This window comes from Corvus cornix, chromosome 1 (assembly GCF_000738735.6).
Source record: "Corvus cornix cornix isolate S_Up_H32 chromosome 1, ASM73873v5, whole genome shotgun sequence".
NCBI classification, from domain to species: domain Eukaryota; kingdom Metazoa; phylum Chordata; class Aves; order Passeriformes; family Corvidae; genus Corvus; species Corvus cornix.
In genome coordinates, this window is record NC_046332.1 from 18429498 (window position 1) to 18443291 (window position 13794).

At 38.5% G+C, this 13794-nt stretch overlaps 1 protein-coding gene across 1 annotated transcript; it reads left to right on the plus strand.

Annotated features, from left to right (window-relative positions):
* Positions 1–34: 34 nt before the first annotated feature.
* Positions 35–13321, plus strand: IFT57 (intraflagellar transport 57). Its single transcript, XM_010396192.4, has 11 exons — positions 35–239; positions 1588–1750; positions 2889–3007; positions 3913–4003; positions 5926–5994; positions 6537–6659; positions 8736–8807; positions 9402–9533; positions 10445–10507; positions 12277–12343; positions 12880–13321. The coding sequence occupies exons 1-11, from the start codon at positions 61–63 to the stop codon at positions 13056–13058; spliced, it is 1257 nt and encodes a 418-aa protein (XP_010394494.3). The 5' UTR covers positions 35–60; the 3' UTR covers positions 13059–13321.
* The last annotated feature ends 473 nt before the right edge of the window (positions 13322–13794 follow it).

Here is a 13794-nt window from a genome sequence, read left to right on the forward strand (position 1 = left end):
GCTGTGGGGCCGCTCCGGCACCGCCCCGGGCCCGCCTCTGGTGCGTGGCTACCAGCAAAGATGGCGGAAGAGGGCGCTCCGGGCCGGCGCGGGGAGCGCAGCGAGGAGGGGCCGGCGGAGCGCGGCCCCGGCGCGGCTTTTCACATGTTCGTGCTCATGGAAGACCTGCTGGACAAGCTGAAGCTGCTGAGCTACGAGGAGGAGGCGCTGCGGCGCCACAACATGCGGCCTCTCTCCAGGTGCTCCTGGGCCGCGCCTCCTCCTCGCCCGGAGGGCGCTGGCGTGGCCGCGGGCGGGGGGCGGCGGGAAGGAGTCCCTGCGGGCCGCCAGAGCCTGGCGAGGGAAGGCAGGGCCCGCATGGCAGGATGCCTGGCTCAAGGGAAAACCGGCCAGATGCAAAGCGTGTGATCTGAAAGCTTTGAAAACGCGAGGCCCCGCGAAAGGCCGAGATGTGATAAGTAAATAGTCCCTTGACCTTCCCTGCCGCCGGCAGGTACTGGATATCTGCATGCCAGGGTACCTGTGCAAAAAACAATTCTACCTATTCTGCAGAAAATAGTTCTGCCTAATTTCTTAGTTATTCTAAATAACTCTTAAGTTTCTTGAATTGAGAATAGCTGTTTGGGGAGTATGTATTTTTTGTAACCCTTTGACCCTTTACAAAAAGGGTGTTGGACCTGCTGTTAAGCCTGCGGTTTCATATCCAGTACATATTTGTTTCATATGTAATGTCTTTTATATCTTTTTTTAAAATTATAATGGGAGACAGGAAGCCTGGGAAACAGGACCAATGTGCTCCCAAAATCCACCTGCCCAAATAACTTTTAAATCCATCTGTCACTTTCAGCCAGGCTCCACAGTAGAGTGTCACAGAATTAAGCTTCTTATAAGCAACAGTTTGGTAAGGGAGTCCAAGTCACTCCCTTTTTGGGAAGAAGGCTCGAGGATGAGCACAGTGGCTGTAAGTTGGCTCTAGCCTGCTGTTGAACCATTGGAATGTTTGAAGCGGGGCGGCAAGCCTTTGTGTACCGTAGCGAGTAGCTGTGTCTGTGAAGGAAAGCATTTGGTTCCCAGTATCCAGTGTGCATGTAATTTATACTTTGGGGGGAATAACTGACTGTGGTCTGGTTTTATGGACTGAATTCTTGTTAGGACCACATACTTGAATTTGGTATGATCCAGAGCAGATCTGGATTGTATTAGTTGCTCTCCAAAGCAACCCAAGGCACAGTAGGTAAGGACAGTTGGAAGGATCACTTCAAAACATGCTCCTGATCTGAGCTGAATTTGCAGATGTATGAACACCATCTTCTTGTCTTCCTTGAGGAAAGTGTGAAGGAGAGGTAGTTTGGGGAACTTGGCAGCCAAGTCTCATGTTGACTAATAACTTACTCAAAGCTGTGAACTGGGTGTCAAAACTTGGTCTGCTGTGGTTTTGTATGAAACTAGACGTCCTGAATTTAGTTGAGGTGAGTTGCTCACTGAGAAAATCGGGTAAAGAAAGTGCTCTGTAGCCCGTGCTTACCTGTAATGTTGTAAGAGCTCCAGAAGCTCAATATATGTACCATTTGTCCCCTTTTTAAACAGGCACTACTTTGCCCTGCCCACCAACCCTGGTGAGCAGTTCTTCATGTTCTGCACACTCTCTGCGTGGCTGATCACCAAAGCAGGACGTCCCTTCGAGCAGCCACAGGAGTACGATGACCCCAATGCAGTGATTTCAAACGTGCTCTCAGAACTTCGATCCTTTGTGAGTGTCACACGGGCTCTTTTCCCAAGCCTATCGCAAACACCTGCATTCCCTCCAGAAATAACAGCAATCACACGCTGCTCTCCTGTTGGGTATGGCCCCAAGGACTGGACAGACTTTTCCTAGCTAGAAGTTTGTACTATGTTACTTAGTTGGAAGTCTACATAGGCTGCACTTACTTGCTAATTTTTTTAGCACTACAAAAATGGTCTTATAAATTATTCCAGTTAGTTTTGTTCTACAGGCTGTAAAATGGATTAAATGAGGCTTACCTTTTGTAGTGGCACATATACTGTTCATTTATACTAGCATAATTTACAGAGATTTTACCTGGAAAGTTTACACAGTGTTTGTGATCCTGCTCCTTCCAAAGTCAATGATGTAATTCATAGTGTAGGAGGTGGTTTAGAATAGTGTTCATGTTGTCTTCTTTTTTTCTATTTTTTTCTTTTTTCCTCTCTCTCTTTTTTTTTTTCTGTTTTTTTAGGGGGTGGTTGTTTTTTGTTGTTAAGGAGTTAAAGGTTGTATAAACTGCCAGGAACTATTGGAATTTTTTTTTTTTAATTAAAAAAAAAAAGAAAAAACCAAACCCCCAAAGGTCAGGAGACTATATCAACTGACAAGATGTATGATCTTATGGAAGATTATACTGTGGTGCAGCTGTGAATGATGTTAGGAACACTGTTCTCTAAAGGAGTTAAACTGTAACAAACTACTCTGTTTATTCTGCATGACAGCAATAAATTAAAATATTTTATAAACTCTGGAGCAAACAGGGCACTGTTGAAAAGTTGGTAGTTAAGTCTCAATGCTTGAGTTTCTCTATAGCTGTTCTTACCTTGCCAGCTTTGTCACTCGTGTGCTTGACCATCCAGCTCCCTTGTGGCTTCTGACTCTTCTGCTCCCTGGGAGCATTCTCTTACCACGTGCTTAAAATTTCTATGCTGCATCTGTTCCTTGGCTTCATCTGGTTTTCCTTCTGTTGCCTGACTGGAACTGCATAGGAGAAAATGTGAATTGGCATTAATAAAGTCTTCATACACAAGGGACACTTTGGTTTTACTGTACAAAAACTTAGCTCCCATGAGGAAATTTGGGTTGTTAGGCCATTAGTAAACAGCCTATCTCTTTATTTTAGGGAAGGCCTGTGGATTTTCCTCCCTCAAAATTAAAGACAGGTTGTGGAGAACAAGTGTGCTATGTTCTTGATTGTTTAGCTGAAGAAGCCTTGAAACACACTGGGTTTAGCTGGAAAAGGTACGGTACACTTCTAAGCATCCTCCCTTATGCATTGTTTTCCTGCAAACAGATGTAAGTTGTAACGGTAAAACAAAACATAGGAATGACTAAAAATGTTTTACTTGACGTTTCATGAGATGGAAAATTCAGCTAGGCTTGAAGCATGGAGACCAATTAATTCCTAATGCAATTTCACACAACTGGCCCATTACCAGCAAGGCTGAGTTTGGACCATTATAGACTTGGATAATTAAGGTTTAATTGATGACCTTTTTTTTGTTATTTCCCTACGCATAGCTCCTTGTTAATCTGACATTTGAGTTGAAGCGTTTAATGTCCTTTTAGGTTCGGTCAATCAGTAATAAATTCCTGGAGTTACTCATGGTATGATCATGTTACAAGGAGACTACAGGAATTTTATTTAATCTGAAGGAAATTTTAGGACAAATTAGATGACAGATAATCTCAAGTATATGAAGATGTCTTTGAAAATGTTCTTTATTTCATTCTTTCCCTCTGATGGGTTTTGAAACGGATATGGCAAAGTAATTTCTACCTTGGAAATATTTTACTGTTACTTCTGTCTAGTACACAAATTCCACTGTAAATTGAAAATAAGCCTGCGGTGACTTGCACTTGAATTTTAAGAGCTTAGACCAAGAGAGAAAAAACCCAAAATTTACTTCCTAGTGTCTTTGTAGTGTGATTGTACTGTACTGCTTGGCATAGTAAATAGCCTTTACTTTTAAGACTGTCCAAGATGAACGAGACTTTAAAGGCTGTGTGTACTTAAGTTGTGAAACACTAATTGCTGACTAGGTATATTCCACATCATCCATTCTTCTCATGGAATGTTTTGTTTGCAGAGGTATTTACAATTTATTGTATTTAAAAGTTCTGCTGTTCTTTGAATTAAATTTCAGGCCAGCATATCCAACAGAAGAGCCAGAAGAAGAAGAAATAACAGAAGATGATGCAGAATTGACACTTAATAAACTGGAAGAGGATGTTGCAGTAGGTTTATTTGATTGGTTTTGATTATATTATTATTGGTCAATTATGAGGAAATTTTTATTCACTGTTCATTTTTTTTGGCTTTGTTTAAGAAGTCTTTTCTATTAGCTGTTCAAGTTTTTTCCTGGGACTCCATTTCTGCATTGTCAGATTCTCTGTAGAGTTTTTTGTTGCTTTTCAGATAAGATTAACTCTTCAAGATAGAGCATGTGTTCTTAGGTACAGTGGAATCTAACCATGCATTTAAAACACAGGGATTCAAAATTGTTTCTTTTCTGTTGATACAAGCTCTTGTTGTTAAACTAAAGGTTCAAAAAAGGAAAACAGTCAGCTGTCTCTTCTTTTCTGTATCCTGTTAAGGTCTAAGCTGCTTAAATTGGGAAGTGGGGGATGAAACAGTTAACTAAAGCACAGTTGAAATCCTTCAAAGAACCTCTGGGTTTGCTCTCAGGTATTGTCCTAGGCCATGATTTTCACAACTAATGTGTTCTACTAGCTCTTTGGAATGTATGTGTGTTAATAAAACCACTGAGGTGTTATTCTCTTACTAGGTATTTCATTATCAGGCAGTTTATACCAAAAGGATACTCGCTTTTTAGAGCCCCTAGTGGTTCTACAGGGATTAATTACATGCCAATGTAATTTTTTTTGCCCAGTCCATTGTTGCTGCCAGTATATTGATATTAGCTGTATATATAATTGAATTTAGCAGTATTTCCAGCAGTTAAATGTTAATAATGATGTTCTTTGATTTTGATTCTTCTGAATAAAAATAATGAGGCTGACAGAGACAAGCCGTGTCCTGTAAATCTTGGGGAATCAGGTAGCCTGTACTAGGTGGCCAGCAGTAGGCAGTGAGGCTGGGTGTGCAAGGAAATCTGCACAGTTTGGTTTCTCAGTTCTGATAACCAGTCTTCTTGTTCTGGTGGTATGTTCTTTTAAGTGCTGCATAAATATGTATTGTCCATTTAGCAAAAGATAGTCTCAATCTAGTCCTAATTTCTTGCAAGTATTCAGGGAACTTGGGGTCAAACATGCCAGAAGAAAATAGTGGTCCCTGTTAGTTAAAAACTGGGTAAAGTAGAGGAAAGAGAAATAAACTCCAAGATTTTCACTGAGTCTTGAAGCAGTCTTCCCTAAGACCTGTGTTATTGCAGCTTTTGTGATTTGTGTAGAAAGGAGGTGGATGATGGAATTTCACTTTGGTGGAAAAGATAGTCAAGAGGGGGACAAGGTGTAATAAGGGTGAAGTGTATGGGTGATAAAATGGCAGATGAAATACAGAATGAAGGCTAATGCACGGAGAAAGCATCTTTACTTATGGGTGATGGGCTCTCAGCTGATCATAGTCACAGAAGAAGGGAATTTTGAGACTGTAACAGAGAACTCTATAAATATGTGAGCAGAGTGTGTGGTCTCATGGGCAAGAAAAAAATCAATTGCCTCAATTTCAGTTGTGTTATTCTGCACTTAAGATGTGGCATCATTCTGCAACTCCCAAATCTTCAGTGCAAACAACATCTTGAAAGCTGTGTTGAGGTCTGGTTGTGGTTTGGTTTTTGTTTTGATGTGGTTTTATTTTTAAAGTAAAGCTTTAAGAAACACAAAAAATCAGTTACCATACAACTACTGATAATGGGCCATTTGATGTCAGAGGCCTTAGGCTTAGAGTTTGGGTTTGGTTGGTCGGTAGATTTTTGAAATACTGTGGCTGTCTGAAGGAAATGTGGGAATAGCTTTGATCTTTCAGCTTGTCCCAGGTATTATGTCTCTTCATAAGCTCCATATCATGAATTCTCCATGTCTTGTTTTGTTCAGAAGTATGGAACTTAATACTCCTTGGTTTGTGCTCCTGCAAAATAAAATTATGGAGAAATACTTCAGTAAGTATTGCACAATCTTACTTTGCAACTTCTCTTAAGGAAGAAGAGTCAGACAGTGAAGAAAATTATATTGACCTGAATGTTTTAAAGGCGCAAACGTACAGATCAGTAAGTTGTTACCCATCAGTCCTCTCTTGCAAGATTTTTACATCTTTAGCAGTAATTTGTGTCTGTTGGATTTAAGTCTAAAAATCCTTGTATAGTCTTCACTTGAAAAAACACCCCATCTGAAATGAATCAGTTTATTTTGAAAGAACAACATGCAGCCAGTTTCTAAACTGATATCACTGAAGGGCTACTGGGAACATTTGCAAGAAATTTTTTGCAGAGACTTCTAGAGAAACATGGTATTAGTGTCATGAATATGTTTTAATCCCACATACATAGACCATTTCTGAAATGTATTATAATTTCTTATCATATACATTCAATTCTCTTCAGTTTTAAGTATGATGAGAAGATATATTTAATTTAATTCCAAATCTTTATGAATTCAATGAAAGCTATTAAAGAAATCTGTTACATCTGTATCATTCTGGATATAAATATTTTTCTAATATTAACAGTGTAAGCCGTTATAGTGATTTCTAACAGTTCTCACTGTGCATAACAATGATATTTTGTGGATAAACTTTGGGATTTTTACACAGAACATGAATGACACTGCAAAGCAAGAAGAGATTTTACAGTCCACAACAGATGCAGCAGAGTGGAATCTGGAAGTGGAACGTGTGCTTCCACAGCTGAAAGTCACAGTCAGGACTGACAATAAGGTATGGAAGAATGGATTTGCCCGTGTGCACATGGTGATTAAAATATGATTTCAGTCAGTGCTGTTTACTTTCTGTTTGCTGTTTTTGTTTTTTGTCATGCCAAGACTTGTGAGTAATAGGCTCTCCAGTGCTATCTTGTCTGAACCTTTGTCACTTACTTTGACCCTAGAAGCAATAATTTTCAGTAAGGTGTTTTTTCAGTATTTTTTTTTCCTGCTGCTTACAAGGCACCTTATTTCTGTATATTTATTCAGTGGAGATTGTTTTCAATCCTCTGACATTTCCAGTGTATTCACACTTCTAAAAAATTATACCCTCAGTTTAACGTTAACTGAGTTTAACTATTAAAACATCTTGCTGGAGGAGAGCTGATGATCTTACCTTTCAACTGTTCCATTTTTAAACCACATGAAAGGCTGATTGTATGGAATTCCTCTTGCTGAACTTTACATGACAATCAAGTAGGTCTGTACCCTGATCTAGTCATCCTGAACTCTCCTTATGTTTAGTGAAAAGAAGTGAGCACTTTTTCAACTGATTTTGTTCACCATATCCAGAAAACTGTCTCAGGATGAAATTCATCATGTCTTAGATCTGTGTATTTCTCTCCACAGTCTATTTCAAGGAGTCTAGAGTGAGCAGCTTAGAAGTAGGCATCTGTCTTTGGCAAGTCCAAACCTAGGAGCCGCTCCTGGCATTGCCATAAGCATTCTTTATAGGAGCTTGTGTAGCACATACAGATCAGTGCAGTATTGAAATTGTTCATTTGCAGTGACCCAGCTGGTTGGGGGGTTGGAGCAATCTGCAGCACTGATACATCAGTACAATACATACACATGAATACAATGAAAGGTAATTATCTTGCCAAAAATAGGGGAAACCCTCAACTGTCTGCTTGCCTGTCTTACACCATATTGCATTCTACTGTGTGAAGAATTGCCTGGTTCGACCCACTCTGCTGTGATCCTCAGCAAGCCCATCTGTTGCACAGAACATGATGCTTGAGTCTCACAGGGACAAATTAAAACTTAATAAAGACATACATGAAAAATTAAAGCCACTGTAGGATCTGAGGTTTACTAGCTTCCAGCTTAATGCACCATCTCTTGGCCTTAAGGAATATGTCAAAATGAACATGAAAAGAGGATTATTCTTTTTCTAGCTTCTGTGCTTTCAGAAATAATTGGAGAGAAGTGTTTGACCTTTTTCCATTCTACCAGAAAACATCATACTCTGTTTCCTAAGCTGTGCATGTAAGCATATTACCAGGAGAGTGTTAATGATTTAATCAATGGCATTAGAAATTACAACTTATTGTAAAGTCCTGGACAGAGATGGGGGTGGGTTGTGTGTTGTTTTTATTAAAACTCTGAAGTTTGGCAAATTGTGAACAATTGTCACCAGACCACAAGTCTCCTGCAAACCTGAAACACAGCGGAAGCACATTTTCTCTACTGGCTCATTACCTGGTGTGCAGTGCCAATTCACAGCACCTTTCCTCAGCCCCTATCCCTGAGTCCATGTAGGTTCCCTATGATCTAGAAGTTGGAAATAATTTTTCCCCCTTCTAATTGAATCCCATTATCAAAACCAAGTTTTGGTATTTCTGCCTCTTTCATTTCTTTCCATTCTTCTGGTAACAGTGAGGACTAAAATAGAAAGGAAAGAATGGATAGTCCAGAACTGGTAGGTGTTCAGCATCCAAAGCACTCATTTTGTCTAAGAATAAGCTGAGCTAGTGCAGCTACAATCAATATTTTTAGTATTTGTGCACAGAGTGGTTTCTAGCAGAAATAGTTCCATGAAGATCAGACTCTAAAAAGCATAGATGATACGGTATCAGTGAGGATGTCAGTGTTCGTTTATGGATCCGAGTGTCACATGTGACATTTAGGAGATTTAGAAATTGTGTCACATTGAGCCAGTGCCCCTGGCTATGAACATGGCAGTGGCAGGATGATACATGGCAGTAGTATAAGAGATCTGACCCTGCTTTGCATACCCACCGTTGTAGAGTAGCCTCAAAAAGATAGAAGTTGCACTTACCTATGTTTTAATTTGTGATGTCTTTTTTAGGATTGGAGGATTCACGTAGATCAAATGCATCAGCACAAGGATGGAATTGATTCTTCTTTGAAAGAAACTAGGGTATGTCTTGTATGTACAGAATATTTTACTAATCTGTCAGAATTTTTATTTTTTATTTCATATGTGTTAAGAACTAAACTGGTCTTTTTTTTCTTCATTTTATTTGTGCTATTGCTGTAAAATTAAAAAGCAAAGATATGATAATAATCATTAGGGACAATGCTAGTGGCAAAATACTTTGTGGGAAAGCATTGTATGTGTGAGGATTAACAGGGCTGTCAGGCTCCAGTAATGAATGCGTTACCATAAGTACATCCTGACTACAGAGGACAAAATAGAATAATACCATCTGAAAGTGCTGTTAAAAACCCCAAAATACTCTCAAATACTGTTGCTAGAGTAACTTACTGACATTGACATTTGTAATTAATTGAGGAGGGGAGAGCAATGAAGCAGTAAAGACTGAAATACGTGTTTTGGAGGTGGGCAAACCAGAACACATTGGGAATAATTTTTTGTTGGCTAAACACAGCATTTCCATTCTATTCTTCTCTCTTGCTGTAGACTTCCATAGCCTTTCTTAACTACAACACCATTTTGATACTCTTTGCATACTGTCTGTGTACTGTCAACCCACAGAATGTGATTTTCTAGGGTTACCTTGACAAACTCCATAATGAAATCAGCAGAACACTGGAAAAAATCAATAGCAGGGAAAAGTACATCAACAATCAGTTGGAGCACTTGGTTCAAGAATACCGTTCAGCACAAGCCTTGCTGAGTGAGGTATTGCTGATCTTTTGTTGTTGCCTTCCCCAGTATTAGCTTGCTGTTAAATGAGGGTAGACACAAAGACAACATGGAGTGAGTTATCTATGAATTCTGCTGTTGGATATAAAGCAGAGGAAATGTTGATTGGCTGTCAAATTATATTCTTCCTAAGCTAAACTAGCAATTTTTTTTTCAACTGTTCTACAGGGGAAAATAGATGGTTTTTGCCTGAGTATTATGTATAGCTGTTGCCAGTCTTGAGCAGCTAGTAAATTGCTAGTTCTGCTTTCCCAGAAGTTCACATTTGTCAGGAGTGGAAAAACTACAGTTTCGGTCCAACATTTATCCCTTAGATTGAGTACTGGTGCTAACGTGCACAAAGCACTCTGATTACTTCTTTGCTTCATTTACTTTTTATGCCAATAGAGTGCTGAGAAGCTTTTTGATCCCCTGTTTAGGAGGCATTTTAGTCTGCCTTTTGGTAAGCCCTCCTGGTTGTGGCCATGCTGACAATAAGACTAACAGAATTTGACCTCTGCACCTTCTGTTTGCGTTGTTGTTAAAGTATCTTCAAGACAGTAATTTACTGTTGATGAAGTATTATTCTGGATTCCAGTATTCAATCCTTTCAGCATTATGGCAGATTTTCTTCATGTTTATTTCCTTATGTAACTGATTAGAATGCATAATTCTTATCAAGTGTGTATTTGGTCTATTAAAATTTTGAAAACTGCTTTACATTTTTGAATGATAGTCATTACAGAGGCTGATGTTTCAAGCCTGTCCTCATTTGTAAACCTCACTGGGGCTTTGCAGAAGAGTTTCTGGAATTGGAACATCTGAGAACAAGTCTTGAAGTTTTCTCTGAGCTATCTGCATACATCTCTTCAACTCTGTCATTACAGCAAAGACATGTTTCTTTCCAGGCTAAAGAGAAGTACCAGGAGGGAAGTGGAGGAGTAACTGAAAGGGTTAGAGTGCTTTCTGAGGTAAAACACATTTTAAAACAGTCTTCGGAGAGTTGGCATTTAGTGGTTGCAGTTTAATGAACCCAGTTCTTTCTGATTTGTTCTCATGTTAAAGTTTAATCTTTGTTTGGGGGAGATGATCCAGTCCAGTCCCTAAATTTTAAGGGCTGCCATTGATTTTTAACTGATGAAATGTGAGCTCAGTTTGTAAATGAAGGTAAATGTTCTTTATTTTGCTATCTGTGTCCTAGAATTATGGAGGATTAATAAATCATGCCCATAAATTCTTTGGAAGAAGAAAAACTTAACTCTTATTTTTAGTTGAAATTAACAATTTGAAATTTTTATCTTCCAGGCACTTAAAAGCAATATTTGACCAAATAGTAATTTTTTTCCATACATCAAATTATCTTATTACCTAAATCTGGTTTTCTGTTATGGGTTTTCTTTTTCCTTTATATCAGTGCTCTGACAAATTTAAATAAACATCTCCTGTCTCCTAACTGCCTCCACATGTTGAGTGTTTCATGGCATTTCATATAGAATTAAGGCCTGATTTCCAAATACTTCAATGCTTTGTTCACATAATTTTTTTAAAAATGTCTCTTTTTGGGTTTTAGAAACCAACTTTATTTATTAGGCAAAAAAGTCTCTGGAATAATTGCATAAAATAGATCACACAATAAGAATGTGTTGGAAATTACAGAACAAATTTGAGATGTTTTAGACCAGAATAGAATAGTTGAGTTGGAAAGGACCTACAGTGATCACCCAGTACAGCTAGGTACAGTAGGTAATACAGCGGTTTAATGGGAGTTTTCTAGCAAAGATTTCTGAGTGCATGAATTCTGCAGAATCAGAGCTTCTTTCTATTTCACTCTCAAGGAAGTAAGTTTGAAAAAGTGTTTTGTGATGACTTCAGATTTACAGAGTGTGCATTGGAAGCTGATGGACTGGTTAGTAATGGTGAATATGTTACTAGCTAGCATCCTTCAAACTATGTAGATGCAGTGGTGAATGTCTGAGATAAACCAGACACATTGGATGTCAGTACTGATCTGTTTTCAGTTGTGCAGTCAGACCTCAGCCCACTTGGCAATACCATTATCACTGCAGGTATGCAGTAACAATTCAGCAATGGTTCCTTTTTGTTACTGAAAAGGCTTATTGAAGCCTTAATGAAGGGCTGTTTTCATACTATAGACAAGAATACTGGCATATTACCTCAGCTGTACTTTAGAATCATGTATTTGCTTTTTTTCATTGTCTACCACAGCAAACTGGTTGCTAGACAGTGCTGAAATGCACTTTTGTTCTTCATACATGCATTTTACATACCTGTGCCAGTGGCAGCAGGCTGGACTGCTGCACCTTCTTTTGCTGCAGTGCTGTTTCTCAGGTTTCCAGTGCAACATGCTGAAGTCCTGATGCTTCCAGAGGGGCAGGTGGGCATGGTTATTTGGTGAATCTCGATCTTCAGGGACATTGGTTCCTATGTTCTTTCATCCAGCATCACACTGAAATACTTGCGTTGTTGTTTTTATTGGGGATGCACAGATTTGCAGTAACAGCATGTTGTTTGGTCAAATTTTTACTCTTTTTCTGTAATTTTTTATGACATTAATTTTGTTAAATTATAATTTTCTGAATGTTTGAAAAATTGTTCCTCTTTATATAAACAAGTAAGGTGGATTAGTTAATTTTTTTTAACTAAAGCAGTTATTCAGCAGAGGCTTTTTTCTAACTTGATATTCATCTGGTTTCATTAAGAAAAAAATATCTATTTTAAGATTACAGAAGCATTAGAGAAAGTAAAGCAGGAAACAGAAGAGAAAGGAAGCAGTATGACTGATGGTGGTAAGTATGTTTTTGTTTCAGACAACACACCCTTTTTCTTGGTGACAGTTTCATAATATGTGCTTCATTAAAGTAAGAATAAGAGCAATTACAAGAAGCAAAACAATGCAGCAGCATCATATTAGTGGGAAGGGAGGGAGTAGAAACAAAGTGTAGGGCACAAAACATTTTAATAGCTTTTCACAGGTAGGATGATCCCCTGCTCAAGGCGTCTTCAGTTCTCTACCAAACCTCAAGCCAGGTATGGGGATAAGGCTTTCAGCTGAGCAAAACACATCATTGAAAAACCTGTCTTAATGTTGATGCACATTTTTATGAAGCTGTTAGATGTCAAGAAGACAGCAAAATTGTCATTGCCTATTTCTGTCTTTAAAGTGTTTTGCATATTAAAAATGATGTATCAGTACAATCACGTCTTTAGAGTAGAACACCCTTTTGTTCATTCAACTCTTCAATTTTAAGGAGTGAATTACAGCAAACAATGCTTTTGTATTAGGTGGCTGACAGAGTTGTACTGTTTATGCTTTTTTGGACAGCTCCTCTAGTGAAGATTAAACAGGCCTTAACAAAATTGAGGCAAGAAACCATTCAGATGGACATACAGATTGGTGTGATGGAACACACATTGCTCCAGTCAAAGCTGAAAGAGAAATCCAATATGACTAGAGATATGCACGCAACAGCGATTCCAGAAGCCACAGTAGGTGCCTATTAAAATCGGTTGGACCTGACTTGGTTTGCCCAAAATGCAGTTTTCTACCATTTGCTTTTTTGTGAGTTCAGAGGTTTTTTTTTGTTATTGGGGGAGGAGGATGTTATTTTTCCTTTTCCTTTTTAAGAAGATGCTTGTTAAAAGATGCATGTTTTTAAGAAGTAATGTGCACACTTTAGACTTAAGAGGGAGTCATGTTTAGTTTTGTGCTGTAAAAATTTACTGCATATCTCTTCCAAATATACTAATAAATTCTTGTTACTGAAGATGTCTCTATTTCTTTGGAGAATGTAATGTAGTGTGAAAGTCTATAGAATGATGCTGACAGCCTGTAATCTTGATACTTAGCAGTGCTGAAAGGAAATTGCTTGCAAAAGACTTGAAAGGAAGGTAAAATGTCTGTTATCGCCACTTACATACATTTAGTATAAATTATTTAATTGATGATATTGAAATAATACAGCATTACCCTTTCTAACAGGCTGGGTCAAAACTGATACCGGCTTCAAGACTCCTCTAACAGTAGCAACAGTATCAAAATCTGTATAAGACCAAAGAAGGTGAAAAGTATTGTTTGGAAATTACTCTTGGCTTTCTAATTTTTTTCCATGTGCCATCACTGTTTCAGAGTCACTTTATATTAGCATTGGGTCAAATACTGCTTTCATATATAGTATTTAGTAGAGCTCTGTGGACATAATTTGGATTATTCTGATTTTCTGTTCTTGTGTCAGAACAC